At 45.6% G+C, this 25,101-nt stretch overlaps 1 protein-coding gene across 4 annotated transcripts in view; it reads left to right on the top strand.

Moving 5' to 3' along the window:
• Positions 1 to 25,101, top strand: part of LOC135906576 (uncharacterized) — a 125,596-nt gene that overhangs the window by 90,767 nt on the left and 9,728 nt on the right. For all 4 annotated transcript variants that reach the window (XM_070538300.1, XM_065438029.2, XM_065438031.2 and 1 more), the window contains exons 2-4: positions 3,026 to 4,216; positions 19,845 to 20,187; positions 20,261 to 20,419. In XM_070538300.1, the coding sequence (XP_070394401.1) occupies positions 3,026 to 4,216; positions 19,845 to 20,187; positions 20,261 to 20,419 (1,693 nt within the window). The remainder of the gene's footprint in view (positions 1 to 3,025; positions 4,217 to 19,844; positions 20,188 to 20,260; positions 20,420 to 25,101) is intronic.

The following is a 25,101-nucleotide window of genomic DNA, read 5'->3' on the forward strand; positions in this document are numbered from 1 at the left end:
TCGTCAGCTTTTCGGCGTAGAGCCAAGACGTCGAGGATGTATGAAACGTACGGCTCTGTAGATGTCTGAACATGAGACGCAAGAGCCTTTCTCGCGGGAACTTTGCGGCCAATGGGGTCGCCGAACAGTTCCGTGAGCTTTTTGTTGAAATTGTCCCAACTGTTTATCTCGTCGTCATGCGTCTGGTGCCCCATGCATGGTGTGCCGCCAAGATAAAAGATGACATTGGCGAGCATAATGGTTGGGTCCCATCTGTTATTAGTGCTGGCATGTTCATGTAGCTTGATCCATTCGTCAACGTCTTGTTCCTCCAGGCCAGAGAACACACCAGGGTCACGATGTTGGGCAACCGTGACGAAGGGAGCAGTCGGACAAGCCGAAGCCGTTGCCGAGGTGGTCTCGTCACCGGAAGGCATGGTGACAAGCTTGATGTACCGACCACTCCGGAGTTCCATGGCGAGGAAGAGGATCGCTCACCTCCACCAGAATGTTACGTGTAAAAAGACACAGACGGAAGAGGCTATTTACACTGGACTGGAGCCAGAGCGCCAGGCCGACATATGCTCGCGCCAAGGGCACAAACCCACTTCGTCGTCGTTCTCGCGGCGGCTTGTCTCTCGGGTATCTACCGATAATATCGCAATGTTGTTCCTAAACAAATTCTCTTAAAATGTACGGCGCAATTTCGATTCCACCAAACAGCAGATATTTTGTAAAAAAAATGTCATTGGACCGCAGGCACATACCCAGTTGCACATTTTCAGTGATCCAAGTTGGCATGGAGTCATTGAAAAGTGGCACGCATCCAGTGTTGCGCACACCGTGGCTCAAGCCTAAGCGAAAGAGGTGCATTGAAGAGCGGCACATACCGAGTGGCGCAAGTTAGCATCGAAACGTTCACTGAGCAGCCGCACATGCCTAGTAACGCCTACCATTGATCAAAGTGAACGTGAAATAGGTTCACTGAAGGGTGGACCATACCTGGTTTCCGAACCCAAGTTTGCGTACAAAGGTTCACCGACCCGCGACAAATATTCTGTGCCACATGCACAGTGGTGCGGCGGTTGGTTTTGAGCGCCGTCCTCTCAGCACAGCAGCACTTGGGGGAACCGATCGGACCAGGCCAGTGCTCCAATTTAGCGCGACCGGTTACGCAGGGACAATCTGCCAAACGAACTGCTAACTGCGTGAACCTTTGAAAGAATACGGGTCTCATTGAACGTGTGAGATTGAAACGTGCTGAAAATTAATCGTATTGGTCAGAGAGTGCTTTAAAACTTGATCATACACACCTGAAAAATAGGCCGCTTTTAGTAGTCGTTCACAAGAATTCTCATTTTTGATTACACCGCAGAGCATACTATTCGGTCAGAAAAATCAACGTGGCATCTACTGGCAATTTATAAAGTAATAAGTTTTAAGTTGGCACTTCATTTTTTTTATCGCATTTCTTTTCTTGTAAATTAGAAATGCATGTAAAAATTAAATTGTCCTCAGGTTGAGCTTTATTGGTGAGAATTGCTATCCTTGGGTGACTATAACCATCTTAGTAAATTTATGTAAAGATACCTATATATCTAAATATACAATATACTTAAACTGATGTACCCTAAATAAATAATAATACACATTTTTAGAATGTATTGTGATGCATGTACAAGGCACCCGAGTCTATCTCAATATAGCATGTAAGATACAATGCAGCAGACTAATACTGGGCGGGTTGCTTGATGCGTCTGAAGCGGCACCGGAAGTGCGACACGGAGAATAGAAGCACAGGACAAGGCTGATCGTCTGTTTGCCTTGACCTGCGTGTTCCAGTCTGCGTCCCCGTCCTACATGCGCTACCGTTATGAGTAAGATGCATGTATCCTCAATGCTGCCAAGGCCCGATCTGGTACAGCTAATGCCAGGCTGATGTGCCTAATTATGAAGTATTGTATAGCGCTAGGTTTGATGTACCGGATCAAGGCGACAGTTCCCAAAGTATAAAAGACCCTTGTAGTCTCGCAGCTTGCCAATGCCTTTTTTTCATATTCAACCATGATTCTTATATTTACATGTTGCAGATAGTGCGACATCGACTTTCCAGATAAATTGTTTGAAGAGATACCTTGAATATACATACGTTCATCTACCCGCGTTTTGGCATAGTGGCCAAGGCGTTTCGTGGCTAAGCCGGAGTAGGCGGGATCAAACCTCGCCGTTGCGGCCCCATTTCAATAGGGGCGAAATACAAGAACGCCTGTGTTTTGTACACTGGGTGCGCTTTAAAGAGCTCTAGCTGATCGAAATAAGCTGCAATGCCCCCCCCCCCCCCCCCCCACGTTCCTCATAATCACGTCGCGGGTTTTGGCACGTAAAACTCGTGAATTTATTTGATGTTTACGTTACATCTTTATAAGAAATCATATTATTCAGCTTGCCCGTTGTGAAACTTCGGCTATGTTGGGTCATTTTGCGGTTGCACGAATAAGGCTAATGAACACAGAGTCGTGTCTATCAGGCCAAAAGTGCACTACGGTTGCTATTGTATTCTTGCGCTTCGGTAAGGATGCTTAGAGGAAATGGTCAAATGGAGCGCCAATACATGTTGTGGCGCGTCTTCTGAACGAGCAATGAAATAGTACTCGCAGCTATTCCCATAATTTAAATGAATTCGTAAGAACCCTGTCTGAATTCCGTAGTTGAAGCATGCTCATTATTACACACTTTTCAGGTTTGCAAGAAGTATTTGTTATTTAGCAGTCAATATGCTCATTTCACTACAGATAATTCCCACCCGCTCTACTAATCTCCTCATGAGTACGAAGCATATGTTCCTATTGTTACCGTATGCTTTTGGTGCAAAACAATAGGGTCTGGCAGAAAGACAGAAAGTACGCTTCTGGTATATGCTTTGTGCAGGTATCTGTGTTCTGCTATAAAAATAACAAAATGATTGCCGGGTCTTCGTTACACACGTACAAGCGACCTGAGAAAGCAACTTTCCAGTGAAACTTTAATCAAACCCATCTGTGCGCAGTGAATGCCAAGACGAGTGGGCGGCTGCGACGGATCCGTTTCTCACCATCCCTGTGACGAGCAAGAGCACCAATGTCACGTACAGGAACGTGCGCTGCGCCGTCTGCAACCGCGATTTCAACGTGAAGATGTGGACCGCGTTTCTGCGCTCTCTCCGCCAGGACAGCGGCGCGGCGTGTTCGCCCTCCAAGACTCACGACCCATCACAGTGTCCCGTCTTCCTGGGCTGCCCGGACTTCATGCATGGCAAGAGGCCTCAGCAATACTTTCGCGTCTGCCGCTCCGACTTGGTGGCCGACTGTCCGGCCGACTTCCGCGACCGCAACTCACGACTGCGCAACGGCTGTCACACATACTTTGCCCCTGTACTAGATAAACTCACGGGTGTCAGCTACAAAAATGCCTATTGCGCTCTCTGCTATGGCGTTGGAGCAGGAGACCTCACTTGTGTGGAGGACGACAGTGTGGTGGAATATCCATGGACAGAGTGGGATGAAGACAGGGAGGACATTATTTCCCACGCTGACGTTCTCCCCTCGTATTCGCTTCTCATCGACGTCGACTTCGCAAGAGGCGGAATCAAGGTGGGCCTTCAAGACCGCTGCGCACCGAATCAGGCATATGACCCGTGGAAGGAGACCTGCCGCAATCTTGTGTGCGGCAAGCTGTACGAACTGCGCGACGGCCTGTGTGTTGCTAGCGCACTCAAGGCCGCTTACGGTTCGTCTGCGTTGCCTCGCGCGCTTCTCGCGTCTAACTGCACCAAGGTGGCACTGGACACCGACGAGTTCACGCTCTGGGAGAACCACACCGCCACCCTTCGAGGAGACGCCGGTAGCGGTGAGCTCTTGGTGCCCGGAGAATACGAGCTGCTGTCCGATGGCTCTATTCTGGTATGTGCCGAGTCCAGCTTCCAAGGCGCTGTGCGAAGGATGTCAGTATACAAGTTTCGTGACACCGAAGGTTACATTACGCTCGCCGGCAGCCTGGTATCGCTAGGCTGCCTTCTTGTCAAGATGGCGCTTCATATTCACACGCCTGGTCCACGTAAGCTGCCCGACAAGTTGATCAGCATGCTTTCCCTGTCCATCTTCGCCGCACAGTTGCTGTTTCTCTTCGTCATGGTCGCTGCCCGGTACCAGGCACTGTGTGTGCTGATTGGTGTGCTTGTGCACTACTTCTTTCTGGCCAGGTGAGTGCGACTATATCGGTGTACTAAGCTTTCGTGAGAGACGTTTCACTGCGCACTAGTGCATGCGGCCAAACGTGTGGACCCAAACATTCTTGCAGCTTCGGCATTCCACTATCTCAGCTGTACGTGCCTTCAGTCACCTGTTTGTTTATAGGGCTTTATAAAGAAGCTTATCTTGGGAGGAGCTACTTGTTTTTATACGATGTGCCTGCCCAATTCGTACATTCCCATCTGATTGGCTCCATTAGAGGAGACTTGCAGAACGTCTGGGGCACACATGTATTTAGGTCCTACATAGAACCGTATATCCCCGACGTACTCTCCGAGCGTTTACCGCTAAACGATGGAAAGTTGGGTGAGTTGGTACAGTAACATGATCGTGGATTGTAGCACGAACTGACACGGACACAGACTAGAAGCAGACAGGACGAGCGCTAACCCTCAAATAAATTTTTATTGAAACGAACTAATATATACAAAATGCGTGTGTGTGTTTGTGTGGTTCGCTTCAATAACACTTGGCCGTGGCCGTGATATAATGGCCGTGACAACGGCCATAATAGTGGCTGTGTCACTTCGCGCTACAGTCCAAGATCATTTATAGCTACGTGAGCCCTTTGATATAAGAAACTAGCGAAGCTAAATCTTCTGGTAGCACTGGGTCGTTGAACTTTCCAGAATGCCTTTAGCCCATTCGATTCTTTACTGAAGTGGCAGTTCACGGCCGTTTCTTTTTGCGAACAGCAAACACGAATGGTTGCGCTTTTGTCTTCATCTGTGTGCCATCTGAGGCCTGTAATTGCAGCACGCAGCATTATGTTTCATATTTTTGTGATAGGCACTGTGGCATTAGCCGATGTATGAGCGAGGTCGGCTTCGAATAAAGTCACTTGAATTACAGGTCGAAAATTGGCGATGATTTGGCCACCGCTAGCGGCTCTGTGTCTGAAGAACAGAGTTAAGCCAACCTCGGAATGTCTTAGGCTCTTGCCTTGAACGGGATAACGTGAGTCGTGCTATGTGGTCGCGAGAAAAGGAGGCGCTGCTACGTCTTTGTCGCAGGTGGACGACGCGCAGGTTCGTATGCGTCAGTAAGCGTTTAATGTATTGTGACACCACGTATCCAACCACATGGATTGGATCGCCCTCCTCCCCGCGCCATTCCCATGCACCTCCGTGCTTAACTGTGCGTGACTTACCCATCTCCGAAAAAGGAGATCCGGGGATTGTGCTGCAGCCGGTCGTTTGGACCTTTAAGGCCCCTTGGTGGAGGAAACGCACCATTTTGCCTCAGCTCCACTTAGACGCTACTCCTGGTCTGATCCACCCGGGGGAAATCCGCAGTTGCCTTTTCCGGCACTCCTCTCCAATCTTCAGCCTTCTCTCACACTTTCAATGGCTCTCGTTATCTCTTTATTTTTTTTTGGTTCCGATTTTCGGGGCAGCAAGGATTGACCTTATGTGAAATAACCAGCCTTGGTTATTCATATTTGGTTTTAGCAGTGGCGTACAGCTGCAGTTTGCAAGTCCTCTCCTTCCCAGGTTTTGCAGCGTCTTCTCGTTGGGTGTTATGGTAGGTGGCTGGCGCTGCTGCGAAAAACTTAAACTTTACCTAAGGAAAATTCTTTCCCTCCACTCCCTGATCATCCTCGGAAACGAGGGCGCGCGCAAGAGGTATTGAAGTTTCTATTGAAGATGTATTGAATTTTCTAAAATCTATGCTATGCATTCTGAAAAAAAAAAGGACGTGAAAGGCAGTGAGAGAGACCTCCCCTTGCACGGTTGCGGAATCCTTGAATGACGCTTGTTTGTTTGACCATGGTTCCGGATGCTTTGAAATGTATGCCGTGACCTCGTCCTACAAATTACAAGGTCGTGGGATAAAACACTGGCCGCGGCTGCCGCATTTCTATGCGGGCCAAATGGAAGCACACCCGTGTCCCTTGCATTGAGGGGCAAGGTAAAGATCCACTGGTAGTTAAAATTAATCTGGAATCCTTCACTGGGGCATGCCTCGTAATCAAATCGTGGTTTTGTGACGTAAAGCTACAGAATTCATTTATTCTTCTGGAACTCCCCCATAAAGAGGAGCATAAAAGCTACGTTTTCATGTCCTGCGGGGACCTTCCAGTTGGTGTGACCCGGCACCACACTACGAACATCATTGGTGGTGTCCTTTTACATGATGATATTTGGAGCTAACTGAGACAGAATTACTAGAGGGATAATGAGCAGGATATCACTAATGTAATAGAAATTAAGATGCGTGATGGAAAAAGAACTGAAACTAAGCATATAATTGTAACATTCGACTATGTATGCTACCTGACATTAACAAGGTGGGTCACGTAAAGATCAGGGTCAGGCATTATTTCCTCATTCCAATCCGATGCTTCCAAGGCAACAGGTTTGGTCACAGTTCACAGAATGCCGAGGTCGACTGACTTGCGCCAAATATAGTGCCATTGAACCTCCGGCTGAACCATGCAAGAATGCTCCTCACTGCGTGAACTGCGATGGTGAGCGTGCCCACTAGTCACCGTCCTGTCCACCCTGGAAGAAAGGGAAAAATTGCAACAATTAAAGTTACCGAGAACCTATACTTCAAGAACAAAGAAAGGCAGGTAGGCAAAGGCACGAAAGGCAAACCTATTCTACTTGCCTTAGAATAGTTTTGCTTAAGTGGAGCGTGGATGGCAGCGCCACGATGGCTTCTGGCGGATGTCGGGCCCACGCGCGGTGAGTTGGTGGGACCGCCATCTGTCTCCTCCGTGGCTGCAGCCAGCGCTGCTTCGCCGTCCCACAAGCTACCGACCTACCAGCTGGTGGTCGCCAGGGTGTCGCCTCGTTAGACGAGACCTTCCCTGAAAGTAAACAGCTCCCAAGGCACGCGTCCAGCGCCTTGGCAGAAGCTATGGGCTCAACGTTTAACCAGATGGCGCAGCTAGCGCCGAAGCAAAGACCCAAGTCTCAGGACGGCGGCAAAAAACAAGCGCATTACAGGGCCCGGAAAGGACCCCGTAATTGAACGTTATGGAACATGGGAGTACTTCACAACCTTTACGAACCTATAGAACTCCTGCATAAATTCAGTTCAAAAGTTTGTGTGCACGTGTCCAAATACCACACCTAAAGCTAGCAGAGATGAACTTTCTCAAGGTATATACCACTTTCCGCTAGGATCACGACGACCCTCTCGTCTCGTCGGCTGATGTTCCCATAATAGTCGAGAAAGGTGTCGCCTGCACGCCATTAAAACTCCTAACTTCTCGTGAGGATGTTGCTCTCTCAGCAGTGATGTTTGATAAGCTAGTAACATTGACTTCTATCTACATCCCCCTCGCTTTTAGTTTTTCAGAACACAATTGCAGTGCTTCACCGATGAACTTCTTCAGCCGCAATACATATTTTATGGAGTTGCAAATGCACACAGCACTCTGTGGGGAGACTCTCTATGCGATGACAGAGGCCGCACAATTGAAAAGTTCTTTTCCTCAGCTGAATGTGTACTTAATAAGAGCCAGCACACCGGAGCGTAGAATACCACGTATTCCTCCCAAGATCTAAGCACATGATCGAGTACCCGAATGCAATACCTGGAGTGGTCCGTGCTTAGGATCCGGTTTAGGAGCAGCCACTTCTCAATTTGGCTAAACAAAACAAGATTCAGGCGTGCTACGTTTTCCTAAACGGAACGTCGTCTCGGCCAAATCGGGACTGTTCGGAGAACTCACATCTTTAGACGGAGATATTGTGCTTTTTAATGTAGCCCACGTTAAGGCATAACTTACAAGTTTTATTATTGACGATGCCGCGAAATGTAATAAACAAACTAATGGACTGGCTAATAAGCGCCAATTGCCATGGTGGAATGACGAAAGTCTAAAAGCGCGCAAAAATAGAAGAAAGCTTGGGGATTGCTCCGCAATTTTCCAACCGCACAAAACCTTATTAATTTCAAAAAAGTTAAGTCATAAGGCATAAGAACACGTCGACGTGCAAAGAGTTGGGAGATGTAGATCACTGACATGAATTCTTGCACGGAGGAGGCGAAAGTATGAAATATGATGAATAAATTAAAACACTGGGAGGGAAGCCACCTACATGTACTAAGAATCCAAAGTGATAGCCTAGAGAATCGGGGATATTTTCTGGGTGAACGCTTCGAATATAGCTCGACTGCATCGCAATACACACGCACTTCGTTGCAGTTAAAAGAAACGTAAAGTGCCATTCCCTTGAACGGAAATGACCAAGAAATTGGCATACAATCATCCACTTAACCCAGCTGAACACCGGATATCAACGAGTTGTGGTAACAAGTACGCACCGGGCGGCGACACAATGTATGAAATAATCAAGTACCGTCATCCAATAACCGGAAAATACTGCTGTCTCCTTAACGCCACGGGGGTGGCTAGCTACATGCCGTCTTCCTGGGAAAAGGCAGTTCTAATTTTAATGCTTTATTAAGGCAAGGAACCGGCTTTTGCTAGCAGTTACAGGCCAATAGATATGACAAGTTATCTGCGCAAGCTCTATGACAAAACGGTGAACCAGCGCCTATTCCATTTTTTAGAAGACAATAAAGTACTAGATCTTCTCCAATCTGCTTTTAGAGAAGGGAGGCCGAAGACATACCACCTTGTTCGCATTGGGGCATAAAATATTGATTCCTTTATACACAAGCACTTCTTCCTTTCAGTATTTATTGATTTGGCAAAAGCATGACATGACATGGCACTTTAGCATTCCCGGAGACCTTTCAGCCATGAGTGTCCATGGCAACATGCGAAACCAAATCGAAAGCTACGTATCAAACCGTACCTACCGCGTAAGGGTTGGCCAGGTCTTGTCCAGGTCTTTCACCAAAGAGGCTGGTGTTCTGCAAGGCGGCGATCTCGGCTATACAATCTTCATGGCAAAAATTATTTCCCTCCGAACCGATAGTCCATGTGCTATGTTCTGCTTGTGTAAGTAGATGGCGCGCAGATTGGTTTTAAATCGCGGAAGCTTGCTATTTGTGAACTAAATGTTCAGCTTGACCTAAATAGCGTGGATAAATGGGATAATTAAAACATTTTCTTTAACCCCACAGAAAAGTACATCAATACTTTTTACAAGTAAGACAGAACTGCAGAACCTAATATTGAACTTTCTGGAAGTAGACTAATTATCTGTTAATGGAGAAGAACACACATTTCTTGGCATCATTTTAGACTCAGCACATCGTTACATTCCTCACTTTAAATACTAGAAGACTAAATGCCTGAAGACAATGCACCTATTAAAGCTTCTCTCAAATACAACATGGGACAGTCAGAGGAAGCGCCTCACTAACCTGAACAAGAGCGTTATAAGATCATGATTAGGACACGGCGCTGTAGTTTATAACTCAAACCCAGTACCTTGAACATTCTAGATCCGTTTCACTATTTAGGTATACGACTAGCGGCCAGTGCATTCAGAAGAAGCCAGCTCCATAGCCTCTACGTAGAATAAAATGATTCGTTACTACTACATTCAAACGAGGATATTTCTCGGCAGGGGCGTCTGCAACAGCCGACGTAAGGTGCGTTGCGATAGCGCATACCCAAGCACATGGGGTCGGAAGCTCCCGGGACTTGTCGTGGGTGTCGTGTCCGGGCCAAATGCGTTCGACGGGTTTCCACTGATGTTAAGTATTTTAACTTTCATCGGTGCAAGCAATACACCTCTTTGGCGTCCGCTTCACGTGGACGGCAGTCCCAGACTGACCAACCTGGGGAAGGTCGGTAGATTCCTTTTCCTGTTCTGGTATAAACTCTTCGCCTTTCTCTCCAAATTTCATTTTGTCTGTCTTCTCCTCATTTTACTTCCACTTTTTATGCATAAAGGGTTATTCTGGTTAAGTTCATTCAACCTTGGGTATAATATTATGTTATAGTATCTACGTATACCTTGCGTCTGCGACTCCTTCAGGTCTCGCGGCATTCCCTTGTTGAGCTCGGCGGGGGGGGGGGGGGGGGGGGGGGGGCGGCTGCCGCACCTGCAGAAATAAAACAAATTTTTTATAGCTTTAAGCTGCTTCGCTCGACTTCCTGGTCCCACTCTTTGGCAAGAAGGGCGCCCCAATGATTCTTTTTTTCCTACAACACAAAGACAGTTGTCCAAAGTACCACATTCTGCACTGTATAAATCCCGGAAAGACTTCAAAATCATTTACCATTTTTAATTGAGAAGTATCTCGCTGAAAAACTATGTCCGAGCTACGAGATAGCGAAAAGGGCCCAGCAGTATTGCTTTGCTGGAAGTCCGTGACACATATCAGTTACAGAAGTTGGCCGTACTTGAAAAACCTGGAAACACCCCAATCAAAGTATGCTCGCTCTATTCTCTCTACAGCACACGAAGGGTAAAGTTCGAGCATGACCTTCCATATTTGACTCCAATGTGGCTCGTTGATGGCTAGAAGGAACAACACGTTACCAAGATCCAACGAATTAGCATTTCACAAGGTGACAAGGAAATCGCCATTAAGCACCATTTTAAATTTTCGGCGTCACCATACAAACCTATAACTCAAAACAGACTATGAAAATCATTGTTAAAACTTTGCATACCTAACCTGCGTTGCTGTTTCAAATGCCATCAATTCGGCCTCGGTTCCGAGCGCTGCTGAGGCCGCCTCATCTGTGGAAAATGAACTTCGAACGAATATCCCGCTCACAATTGCGATGACGCACCTTACTGGGCGTAATAAAACGACACCCAGCATATTCTACGTGCTGTCTATCAAGGAAAAAGGAGCTCATGACCCTGAAAGTGAAAGAGTATAATGATGCGAGTGAGCAACTGTCATTTGTACAGGCATAGTGGCACGCCGAAGTGTCATGGCAGGGGCAGTGGCACAAAGGCTCTCGGTGACTGTCCGCAATACGCGGATTGTACCAGCGGTAGCGCCATCTGCCTCCCCAACGGAAGCAGCTAGCGAGCTCAAGGCATTCTGGAATGAGGACGCCACTCCAAAGCTTCATTCACCCAATGAAAATGTTTATTCGCTCTCTCTCTGCTAGGCCACTTAGCAAGAGAAAGCAGATCTGCGTGCCTACGCACGCTAGACCCTTTGCTCGGTAAAAGAGACCCGCGAATCCCGCGAGCATGCCGCGCAAGCGTGCATTCAGTGCGTCGGCAGAGGCGATGCTTACGTCACCTACATCGGCGCCCCTGACGCCGAACGATCGGCGCTAGGACACACCTCGCATCACGGGGCATGGAAAGAGCCCAGTGGCCTAACGTAGTTTTCCGCTCTTAAACACACAGGTAAAAACTTATCACCTTGAGTAAACAAATATTATATTATAATGTGAGACGTCGCTGCCACAATGTCGATGTTAAAGAGCTACTACCTAAACATAAATCAAAGTTGCTTAATGTACAGAGAAGCATCTGAATTCTACTCGCAGACTTTCTTCTGCAATAGGTTATCTTCCAAAAAGACCTCTTGCGGCAATGTAGCGATCATCGTAGACAAGACGGTAGGTTGTCAACATCTGACCCTTCAACGGCTTATATATAATTCGAACCATGGTCCTCTTGCACCCGAGGCGGATGCTCTCCCTCTACGCCACCGCTGCACAATTGCCATGTCGCGCCTTAAGTCTTCCCTCACCAGATCCTGCATGCACAAAATGAGCGCCACTTTTAATGCACAGATCTGGTGCCTATTAGAAGCAGGTTTGCCTAGCGTAACAGTGGCTACTGTGGCTGAACGCCTAAAGAAGTCGGTTTTGAGGGGGACGGACGTGATTACAGAAAGCAGTTATAGCAAAAAAAGAGTAGTGGCTATTCCGTGAATTCATTCAGTATCACACAAGCTTAAAAAAGTTGCAAGTAGATATGAGGTTAATGTTGCTTTCACTGCTCCCAATAAGCTAAGTAAGATATGCCCTGCCATGCGGAGGAAGAAGGAGCAGGCAAAAGGCAGAAAAAGAACAAGTATTTGTCCAGTGAAGCACAATAACAACAGTTTTACTGAGTGTCGTATGGGTGGGGTTTATGAAATTCCCTTTAGCTGTGGCCAGTTCAACGTAGGGCAAGCGAGGCGGTGTATCAATCAGAGCCTAATGGAACATAAAAGGTCGTTAACCGGTGGATTGCCTTTTAATCTTTCGCTACATTGCCGAGATTGTAGTTGCACGCCAGAGTTCGATGAATGCGCGATATTGTATAGGCATAAGAATGAAGATACGCGTCTTATAGTAAAGGCATGGCATATCTATAATGGTGGAAGTGCGTGCGTGAGTCAGCCTTCGATTACTTTACGTAAGGGAGAGATTAAGTGCCTTAACAGTTATCTCTCACGTAGACCGGCACATGTACCCGACGGACACGTGGTGATACCATTCCTCAGCATGCGCAGATGAGTTTTGTGTCTTCTTTCGTTTTTCGCCTCAGTGCTCCCTTCAGTTCATAGTAGGCGCTCGTGTTGTCTACTTGTGTCCTGTCTGCACGCCTCGCCTTTCTTACATAATCAATCCTCACCAACTAGCTCAGCTTTCTCTCATTCTAATCCTCGATAGTGAATAATAATAATAATATTTGGGGTTTTACGTGCCAAAACCACTTTCTGATTATGAGGCACGCCGTAGAGGAGGACTCCGGAAATTTTGACCACCTGGGGTTCTTTAACGTGCACCTAAATCTAAGCACACGGGTGTTTTCGCATTTCGCCCCCATCGAAATGCGGCCGCCGTGGCCGGGATTCGATCCCGCGACCTCGTGCTCAGCAGCCCAACACCATAGCCACTGAGCAACCACGGCGGGTTCCTCGATAGTGAAAGCAACAAAATCCCAATAAAGATGGGCGTCAGGCAGGGAGATATGATCTCTCCAATGCTATTCACAGCGTGTTTACAAGGGGTATTCAGAGATCTGGACTGGGAAGAATTGGGGATAAGAGTTAATGGAGAATACCTTAGTAACTTGCGATTCACTGATGATATTGTCTTGCTTAGTAACTAAGGGGACCAATTGCAACACATGCTCACTGACTTAGGGCGGCAGAGCAGAAAGGTGGCTTAGAAGGACAGAAAGCTTAGCTAGTTGGTAAGGATTCATTATGCAATAAAGGTGAGGCATGCAAAGAAGAGAAGTGCACAACACGAAGGCAGGCTATCAACTGAAGGGAGCACTGAGGCGAAAGAAAGACACAAACCTTATCTGCGCAAGCTCTGGAATAGTATCACCACGTGTCTGTCAGGTACATGTGCCGGTCTACGCGAGAGATAGCAGTTAAGGCCACAGGTTGATGAATACGCGATATTGTACAGGCACAAGAATGAAAATACGCGTCTTATGGTAGAGGCATGGCATATCTATAGTGGTAAAATTGGTTACGTCTTTGTGTTTCTTAATTAATAACGCCGAAGGACGCCAACCAGCCAGCTGTGGCAGAAGACGACGGTGTTGTAACCAATCCGGACGACAATAGTTTTGTGTCTACACGCGGAAACGATTCTGGGGGAACTAGCCCTTAACAGTTTCGCTGTAAAAGTATATAATTGTTGGAGTGCCTGGAAGCAGAAGATTGGCAAAAAAATTGAAGGTAATTTTCAGTTTTTCACCAAGAAAATCGTGGGCCACAACATTGATATGAGGATAGATTACCAGGGAAGCTGTTGACTGCATACATGAGCTGGGTACAATGGCTGACTAACTTATCAAAGCATACAGCGCTACACTACGCCAACACAAGCACCGCCGCGGTTACCGCACCTCCGATGTATACGCTGCAACTACCGCGACGGAACCTCCGACGCGCCTGATATTATACCTCATAAGCGCGGTCAACGTGCACAGGCGACCGTTACTGTTTCAGCCAGAGGACCGGCCTTCGTCGGAGTGCACTCGAACGAAGGCCGGTCCTCCGGCCGAAATGTCAGTAAAAACATAGTCCATAACGTTCGTCGCGTTTCCTGTTTCCGAATATATATATATATATATATATATATATATATATATATATATATATATATATATATATATATATATATATATATATATATATAGGGGTTTTCTTCAAAGTTTAGCACGCAGGACCCGACGTAACATACGCAGGAATAAGACGACGAACTTTTTGGAAGACTTTTTTTTACTTAACGTTTTCGGCTGGTGGACCAGCCTTCGTCAGAGTACAGTAACGCATGTACAACACATACACAGTTTTAAAGGCACCGTATCACGAGCAGAGGGCGCGCTATCTACACTGACTAGGCAATACACTGCGCATCATAAATCATTATCATTGCGTATTATAAATGATTATTCATGACACGCATTTTGGAATATACAAAAAATGAAATCCAGATGTGTTCACGATACAATACATACAAAACATGACTCTCAAGTAAGTGCCAGTGGTTACAATGGTTATGTGTAGTGAAAACAAAATGACTTACACATGCAGATAAAAAGGCGTGATGTTTAGTACATGGCATCTCTAAGTGCAACCTTGAATTATCTAAAAATTGATATGTTAAGCGTACAACTTCGAGCCACAGCGACATACGTCAAAAAAGCCACATGTAATATAGGAGACAGAAAGAAGCGCTGAAATCATGTGCGTACACTGCTTGGGAAGTGTATACTTGTGTCCTGTCTGCACGCCTCGCCTTTCTTACATAATCAATCCTCACCAACTAGCTCAGCTTTCTCTCATTCTAATCCTCGATAGAGAAAGCAACAAAATCCCAATAAAGATCCCAATAAAGCGTGCGTGTGTGTGTGTGTGTGTATATATATATATATATATATATATATATATATATACATATATATATATATATATATATATATACACACACGCTGAATTTATGTAGTTCTATGTGTACCCAAGATATTGACCTTATTTTTGGAAGTTGTCCTGGAGCTTGCAGCCTGCTTCGGTCGAAGCATTCCTGTCGCCCACACGGACGTAAGCCGGCCACTGTACCTACCCTGGGAACGCATACGGGGGATGCATAAAGGAGCTATAGGTAAACATCTTGGCTGTAAAAATCACTTTCCTGCGGCTTCCTGCAACAATGTTTTTTGGCGCGCAAGCAGTTTCAGATCCAAAGCTATTTCAAATTTCCTAAATGAACATGTTCTACATAGCTCACCATATGCATCGCCCATCATACCAGCCAAGGCTTCTGCTGTGATAGTAGCTTTTTTGTAGAGCATGTGCCTTTAGGCTGCTGTAATTCAGGGCTTGACTAGGGAGTAGTGCCACTAACATTGATCTGTTTCAGTACATCATCAATTCACACCACACCTTCAATGACGATAGAACACCTCATCAAGATTTGCCATTATCTTAAAACGTATATATTTTACTCACAGCGGCAGTCTTAAGGCCCGTTAGATTCACGCTACATCTTTACATTGACCATTTATCATTGAGCACATCATAGAATATTTTATCTAATGATTGGCGCTCTTTAGCCATCACTGGCCCTTGCTCCATGAAACCTATATATCATCATCACCCTGATCACCATCATCATCAAAGGGCACAACTTAGTTATACTCACTTCTTTAAAGTTAGAACTTTGAGCATCCGTACCATTCTACGTAAACGATACATCTCCTACACTATTTCGCAACACACGCTCAGAGAGAGCCCCTTTTCATTCGTGTAAGGAGGCTGTGTCGATAAGGGGGTGTCCTACTCCTGGAACATCGCCTAATACCTCAAGCGAACATGTTACCGCCATGGCAATTTCACCTGCTTGAATGCGACATCGTTCATGAAGATCACAGAGCGTGCCCCTGAGGTCCATATGGTAGTGGACTTTCTAGTACATCAGGCGAAGTACTCATGCCTGCAGTATTACACTGACGCGTCTAGGTCACATGCCGGTGTGCCTTTTGCAGCACTGGGGTCATTCTTCTCTGAAATAGACGTTCTTCACACTTAAACGAGTACGTTTACGACTTAGGCATAAGCAGTACTCACGGCGGTGAAACATACTTATTTATTTAGTAACTAAGTAATCAATATATCAATCAATCAATCAATCAATCAATTATTTATATATAGTTGAATCATAAATTTATTTATTCAAAATGACCTTACAAGCCTCGTATTATGCATTGGAAAAATGTACACACATCTTATACAAGCATTAAAGCACTGTAAAAAACAGTAAGAGGGTCGGTAATCTACATAGTACAATAAAGACAAACGATACAGTTCTTTCAATAAGCAATGTAAAACATGTTGCCACCAGTACAAATACTAAACAACACTAAACATACAAGAACAATTAGCGAAATAATTAGCTCATAAACAAGAGAGCCCCTAACTAGAAAACAGAAGAAAATGCATCATGCACATTATTGATGTTAGGCGGTACAATATGAACTGATGAGCTAGCGGAATTTATCAGGATTAGATTCGGAGAAAAAACAAATATCAACAAAAAGTTAGAAACAGCTGTAATAATTACTTACTCCGTCTGGTTAGGCCCCTCCATATTTCTAAAAAATTTTGTGCTTGACATGCATATCAAACCAGCATGTAATAATATGCTGGTTGCAAAGGCAAAGCGACATTGTGGGCATTGTGCTAGCAGACAAAATCGCTACATCCACAACAAGAGCTTTCAATTCTTCCACGGCTGTACACGCTATAGCCTTAAAAGCCCTTTGTTCCTAAAAAACTAAGAGGCTATTGGCGCCGCTTGTGGGATATCGATGTTTCCAATACCTTCCGTCTACTCAAGCCGCAGTTAGGCGTTTCGTCATTTAAACTAAAATCACGACATACCAATACCTTTTTCTGTAGACTGCATATGCAGCACACTTAACGCACACACAATTACTCATTGGAGATGGACATGCGCTGTATGCTATATGTGGCGAAAAGCTGATGATCCTCCACGTCCTTGTGGAGCGTAGGAAAGAACGGAGAAACCACTATCCTCTAGGCTATAGAGAACATATCCCATTGCCGCCGGCATTCTTTGCAGGCCCAGAACCGTTTTTTATGTCAATACTGTTTATGCCTTACCTGTCATGTGCTCATCAGGCATCCTTTCACCAGAGGGTGCTACTGCGACAGTAGTTTTGTCGAGCACACGTGTCCAGGGCCCTCGTGAGACAGTACTGCTACCTAACCATCATAGTATGCCATGCATCAGCAAACAGTTATTTTACAGCTGTAGTACACTTCGCTCTCATGTTATTTTTTACCTGCCTATGTTATGCTGTTTACAAGACTGATTTCTAGGCCCTTTTAAAGCCAAGTAACATCTAGCTATCGCAATTCATCTTTCTTTTTTATTGACAAATCATTGACGCACATTGTCACTTACCTGGCGCTGTTTGGTCGTATGTGGCCCTTGGCACCAGTGAACAGAAGACATTGGGATCGCATGCTGACGCGTCATCTGCTACACTGTGGTTCGAAGCTGCTACTAGCTGCCCACAGCGGCTACAAGATCATATATTACTCAAGGCAAGAGAAAATATTTTTTTTTCGTCCGTAAAATGTTCAATGGACCAGGGTGTCAGGACAGAGTGCACAATAGAAAGGCAAGTTTCTTGCAGAGATTTCTTGTTATCGTAGACTCCGCCCGGTCGACTCCTTCCTTCGTTCAGTGTGTCCCGAACTAAAAGGAATTTTTTCTTGTTTAAACTGAAGTTTTACTCGGTCCCGTCAGTCAGCGTTTTGCATTAGAAATCACCCTCAGCAGTGACCCCGTTCATTTAAAGCGCAAAAGCGCTTTGCAAACAAAAAAAATTATCAAAGTTACGCTACAGTGAACGGTGTAAAGCACCAAAGATATGTGCAGCGATTTAATGCCCCTCCCCGCCACATTGTCTGTCTGTCTGTCTGTCTGTCTGTCTGTCTGTCTGTCTGTCTGTCTGTCTGTCTGCCTGTCTGTCTGTCTGTCTGTCTGTCTGTGTCTGTCTGTCTGTCTGTGTCTGTCTGTCTGTCTGTGTCTGTCTGTGTCTGTCTGTGTCTGTCTGTGTCTGTCTGTGTCTGTGTCTGTCTGTGTCTGTGTCTGTCTGTGTCTGTCTCTGTCTGTGTCTGTCTCTGTCTGTCTCTGTCTGTCTGTCTGTGTCTGTCTCTGTCTGTCTCTGTCTGTCTGTCTGTGTCTGTCTCTGTCTGTCTGTCTGTGTCTGTCTCTGTCTGTCTCTGTCTGTCTCTGTGTGTCTGTCTCTGTCTGTCTGTCTGTCTGTCTATCTGTGTCTACCCACCCACCCATTCGCCGTGGTTGCTCAGTGGCTATGGTGTTGGGCTGCCGAATATGATGTCGCGGGATCGAATCGCAGCCACGGCGGCCGCATTTCGATGGGGGCGAAATGCGAAAACACCTGTGTACTTAGATTAAGGTGCACGTTAAATAACCCCAGGTGGTCAAAATTTCCAGAGTCCTCCACTACGGCGTGCCTCATAATGAGAAAGTGGTTTTGGCACGTAAAACCCCATATTTTTTTGTCTGTCTGTCTGTCCAGTAATAAAGACACTTGGTTGGTACAGACAAAAGCCATCTATCAGGCTTGACATCTCTGCACCCCCGAGTACTGGCAGACAAGGCGCATGATAAATACACCACTTGAAAATAAATAAACCATGCACCCTAGTCAGGTGTAATAACTGAAAGGTCTTAAATCAGTTACCACTGTCACAAACACTTGGAAAATAGATAATAACTAATCGTTGTGCAGAAAACGCTTGTAGACACAAACCGGTCCACATGAGTACATGAATATTGCATGAGATTGCACATTGTGTGCGAAAGGAAAACACTGGGAAAATAGGAGCATCACAGCAAAGCAAATAAGATAAATAGGTGTGGTATTGTGCTATATTTGGAACTGTGCATTATTAAGCAGCGCAGGTAGCCGATATTCTAACATCTGAGGGTCGTACTATGTACGTGTTCTGGGCACCTTCCAAAGTTCACGCATTCCCAATGTAGGACATGCTCAAGCTGACCTAGTCCGGAGAAATCAATAAGAAATTAGTATTTGTTTAATTCCAATTGATAGCATTTAGTTAAGATCGTACGGTCAAGTTCACTCACTGGTAATAGATTTAGAGCCTTAAAGATTGGTTCCGTGTGTGCGTCGTATGCATTTGTCTAATGAGGCCACCTCTTCCAATAGGCCCATGGAACAGGCTCGAAGAGGGAAGAGGAAACTTACACTGCATGTGGTCGAATGGATCTGTTGGGCTACACCAAAAAGAGCAAGAGATAGATAAGAATGAAATTAAGGCAGGGAACCGATATCGTTGCGAATTCACTAGCCTACACGTGGGGAAGGAAGAAAGGGTCAAAGAAAAAAAAGATCAATAGTGATCGTGCGCTAAATGTGAGTATGTATATGTGTGTGTGTGTGTGTATATATATATATATATATATATATATATGTATATATATATATATATGCCACGTTACCGGCTTCCCCCCCACATGTCCTTTTGTTCCCTTTGGCACTCCTAGTGCAGAAAGGAAAGCGTACAAAACGACAAAAGCCTCGCCTAATATGCCAGGCCGGCATAGTATGGCACAGTAGCGTGAATAACTCTTCTCACAACGTATATTCATACAACAGTCCCTTGATATTACTTTTTTTTTCGAATCAATCTCAGCTTCTTCTGGACCACTGCTCTCGCGCTGGATCTGTACTGGTCTGTGTCGTCAAGCGCGGAGCCGAGCAAGAGGAGAGGAGCCCGAGCCTTCTGCGTGTTCAGCGCCTACTGCTGGTCTGCGCCGGGGCTCGTTGTTATCCCGTCGGCTGCCATGGACCTGTGGTTGCTTGCGCCGAAACACCCGATGGCGCCAGGTTACGGTCGCGGCGTCTGCTGGATCTCAAATCGAATGGCCCTGCTCGCCTTCTTCGCGGCGCCTATGGCGGCCGTGGTGGTGACCAACCTGGTTTTCTTCTGCCTTTCCATAGTCCGCATCTCTGGCACCATCACCCAGACTGACAAAGTAAGTGTTGAAAAAAGATTAGCCGTAGCACCAGATAAACCATTTATTCTATTTATGGCACTGAATTTGGCAGCTCCGCCGTAGCTCCTGCAGCAGCAGCAGCCGCTGGATGCTCGTGGTCTACCTTAAGCTGGCACTGGTAATGGGCGCCACGTGGACACTGGGATTCGTGGCTCCCTTTGCACGAGTACAGGCACTCTGGCACGCCTTCGTGATCCTCAACAGCCTCCAGGCAAGTTCTGTCTGCCTCTAAACGAAAAGAAAAAATCAAGTACATGAAATCTCACGATGAATATTTATGATAATGTAATCAGCATTTAAGCAATCTAGCGACTGGCTTTACTCCTGCAGACACCTTCCATTGTATATTTCACTGCTCATTGCCATTTCTATGTTTTCCTTACATACAACATACCCTGTCTCCGAAGTGGAGCACTTTGCTATGACACACCCCTGCATGAAGATGGAACGACGAAGCTGATATCACGGCAAACAGTTCACAATAATCAAATGATGACGATGGTCGACGATGACAGCGTCTACTTGCATGATGACTATGGCGTGGCGACGACTGTACCACAGCTGTATTATGACGGTGGAGTGACACGATCATATTGGATGACGGACATCAAGTGACAATACAATGACCACGACGGCATGATGATAACGGAATAGCAACTAATGCATGACAAACACTGTCTTACAACTACGTATTGAGGGCGGTGTAAAGGAAATGGTCGGATAATCACGAGTGAAAGACAGAATGATTACAAAAATTACAAAAACGGAATGTCTTAAATGAATAGACAAAGGCGGGAGGACGACGACGGCTTGACAACATTGGCGTGATGTTTAGGACGATGCTTCGACAGCACGAAGACCGTGGCATTTCTACCACTGCACGATGACATCGATGTGATAAGCAAAGTACTACAGGAGTCGGTGCACGAATTTGGAATGACGACGACGTGATAAAAACAGCCTAATGGATGTTTCACGGAAACTGCATGACGCATAAAAAACTAGTAACAGCGCAAGGCATTGGATAGAAGACTGAGACTGGCAAAGCGCTGTGATCAACCAAGCTTTCATAACACGCAGAGCAAATGTAATACAAGTACGTGAAGACGGAAGCAGAGAGGGTAAGCTACATGGTAAGAAGTGAAGGCTGGGTGCTGGAAGTCAAAATCGCCGAATGAGCGCCGTCATCAGTGGGCAAGCAACGCCATTTCCTTGAAGAGTGATAGCGACGGCACACTTACGCACCTGCCACATGTTACTGCGATGCAGTAAGCCTCCTATAGATCACGGCAACGCTGGTCACTATGTAATGTCTTAGTGCTTTGCACTGATTAAAGAAAGCATTCAAACAGGTCAAAGAAATGGGCTTGCTAGATGGCTGCCTGGACTTCCCTTCAATACATTGGAGCGTTCTCTGAGGCGGTCGTTGAAAGATGGGCCGGTTTCGCAGTTGGAGCAGTGACCGCATCAAGGGGTATTTCATTTTTAAACATCGTGAAAGCAATAAACAAACGTATTTATGTGTTACTTATCACACTCGTCACATCAAACAAATGAAGACGCACTTGAATAAGCACGTACCGCAGGAAGAAACAATTCTAATGCCAGCCTTGTCTGCTACCTTTTAATTCCAGAAGAAACTCGCTGCAAATAAGAAAACCATGGTTCGCGATGACGAGGTTTTTGTTCTCGATGATTTCTTTCTTGCCCGATTCTTGGGTGCTTTAAGTCTACTAAAGGACAGTCAGCCATGCTAGATAGCAAATTATCTGGAAAACTGGCATCAGTAAATACTGATGCGCATGGTGACAAGGCAAGACCCCAACAAGCCAGCTCTTAAACATGATTTGTCTCACTCACTTGTCTCACTCACTTGTCTATCCTAAGATGTGCCAAACTGTAGGGTTGGCGGATCTTCCTAGAACGAGGAAATACTTTCAGCACACATGGTCACTAAATAAAAGCTCTTCATCATCATGAGCCGGTTACGCCCACTGCAGGGCAAAGGCCTCACCATACTTCTCCAACTACCCCGGTCATGTACTAATTGTGACCATGTTGTCCCTGCAAACTTCTTAATCTCATCCGCCCATCTAACTTTCTGCCGCCCCCTGCTACGCTTCGCTTCCCTTGGAATGCAGTCCGTAACCCTTAAAGACAATCGGTTATCTTCACTCCTTATTACTGGATCTTTATTAGTCTGAATCGTCAAGCGCGGAGCCTGAAAATTTTGGCTGAAGATAAAAGGTATTACTGGTCGGCAAATCTAAGTTGCGCATCATGTGGAAATTACGTAGCCAATTGTAGTTGCTTCATACATGAAAGAAACACATCAATCATCAGTTCAGTACAAAACTGAGTGTCAAAATGGTTAAATTTATAAAAAATAAGTCGTCCACAAATCTGTACACCTTCGCAGCGCTTGTCTGTTGCACGCATTCCATGAGGCATCTGTCTTCACTCGCTTGAAGAAGGTCATTGTGAATTCCACCAAGAAGCAAGCCTATGCATACAGCATCTTTCTGAATGAAAAGTTTACCGTTGTTATTGATGAACGTATATTGTAAACAAAAGTTAAAAAATTCCGAGAAGTTGCTTGTGCAACTGCCGCGTGAGTCTTGAAAACGAACCTACATAGCTGTCAATGCACTGGCTGAGCGTCAGTGCATTGACTGAGTTGCCCATGTTGTCTTTATGTGTCTTTCTTTTGTGTGTGTTAAATTGCGGCAAAAACGTCTTTTGAACCTGATTATGCACCGATGAAAAATCTTATACATCAGGAAAAAAAAACAGCTGACGTGTTGCTGGCATGCACTCGGTTTGGTAATAGTCGGACACTGCTTGTAGCTTCCTGATAAGGCATGTATCTTATTTCATTTCATTTCCTTAAAGACTCCACAAGGGGGTATTACATAATCGGCTAGAAGACATGAACAATGCCGAACAACGATGCCGAACAATGAATATATACAAAATAGGTTCTTTAAATGTTTAACGAATGATGCACATGTGATATCAACGATATATAGGGGAAGGCCATTCCAATCTTTATTGCACGTGGGAACAAGGAAGGCGAAAAAGCAACCGCTCGGGCACGTGGAAGAAAGACTTGAAGGTTGTGGTTTGTGCGGTGAGAAATGTACGGCGTTGGCATGATGTAGGGTGCATGATTGAGTGGTGACTAATAGAACTTGTGGTACAGTAATAGGGCGGCTATGCGACGACGAAGTGACAGAGGCGATAAAGCAGATTTCGTTTGCAGAGCTGAAACACTGACGTCATATGAGTAAGAATGGATGAACCTTGTAGCACGATTTTGGACTGCTTCTAGATCATTTATGAGTAGCATGATGCGGGTCTCATTAGGCGGATCGATATGCTAGTTTAGGTTGAACGAGCGATTTTAAGCAAGCAATTTGACATGAGGTGGAGGGAGGCGAAGGCGACGTTTAAGAAATCCCAGTGTTTGGTTGGCTGATGATATCATGCTAGTAATACGTTCCTTTCATGTTAGATCATTAGATATTGTGATGCCTAAGTATTTGAAAAATGATACGGATTCTACAGACTCGTTAGCGATTGTGTATTGACACGCATGAATCACGTGTCGACGGGTAATGAAAAGGTGCTTTGATTTGCAAGGGTTAAAGATCATGATCCAATCGTCACACACGTGTTGTATGTAGTTAAGATCCCGTTGGAAGACTTCTTGACCCATAGTGTTACTTACTCCGCGGTATATAACGCAGTCGTCAGCAAATATTCTATTTTGGCAAGATACATGCAGTGGGAGGTCGTTGATATATATAAGAAAAAAAAGAGGGGCGAGAAGTGAGCCTTGTGGGGCACCTGATGTTACAGGAAGAGGATGTGAGGACTGATTATTTATGATAACAGATTGAGAGCGATTAGTTACCCGCCGCGGTTGCTCAGTGGCTATGGTGTTAGGCTGCTGAGCACGAGGTCGCGGGATCGAATCCCGGCCACGGCGGCCGCATTTCGATGGGGGCGAAATGCGAAAACCCCGGTGTACTTAGATTTAGGTGCACGTTAAAGAACCCCAGGTGGTCGAAATTTCCGGAGTCCTCCACTACGGCGTGCCTCATAATCAGAAAGTGGTTTTGGCACGTAAAACCCCATAATCTAATCTAAAATCTATTAGTTAAAAACGTCTTGATCCACTTTAGCACCTTCGGATGTTGGTTTAACCAAGACAGTTTTTGTATAAACCGTTGATGTAGAACTTTATCAAATACCTTAGCGTTATCCAGGCAAATAGCCTCAATCTGAAGGTTAGTGTCCAAATGAGTGTGCGAATCAGTGAGAAACTTGGCTAGGTTTGTTTCGCATGAATACCCTTGCGGAACCTGGGATGGACGGAAGAAATGTTTTGCGCCTATGAAGTCCGAATGTGAGTATCTGACAAGTTCCATGACATTGTAAGCGACGCTGGTTAGAGATATGGGACGGTAGTTAGGAGGATAATTTTTATCACCGGATTTGCAAAGCGGAACGAGCTTCCCCGTTTGCCAGTCTTTAGAAATAAGACCTGTGGAAAGTGACTGTGAAAATAACAATTTCCGATACACTGAAGTAATGCACTTTATATTTTTGGGTAGTTTTGAGCTGATTCTGTCGATGCCGGCTGAGAGGGAACGTTTAATTTTCTCGATTAAGGACGAAATTCCGCTTGAAGAAACGGTTATCGGATCCATCGATGATATGGTATTAGTAGGTGGTATCCATGAAGGCGGGTTGCGGTATTGCTTGAAAACTGTTGAAAATGCGATATTGAAGATGTTAGCGCAGTCTATGTCGGAGACTAGTTCAGCCGACGCATTAGTGAAAGCGACTGAGTGTGTTGGTGCAGGGTTGATAATGCGCCAAAATTTC

Source organism: Dermacentor albipictus, chromosome 5, assembly GCF_038994185.2.
Source record: "Dermacentor albipictus isolate Rhodes 1998 colony chromosome 5, USDA_Dalb.pri_finalv2, whole genome shotgun sequence".
NCBI classification, from domain to species: domain Eukaryota; kingdom Metazoa; phylum Arthropoda; class Arachnida; order Ixodida; family Ixodidae; genus Dermacentor; species Dermacentor albipictus.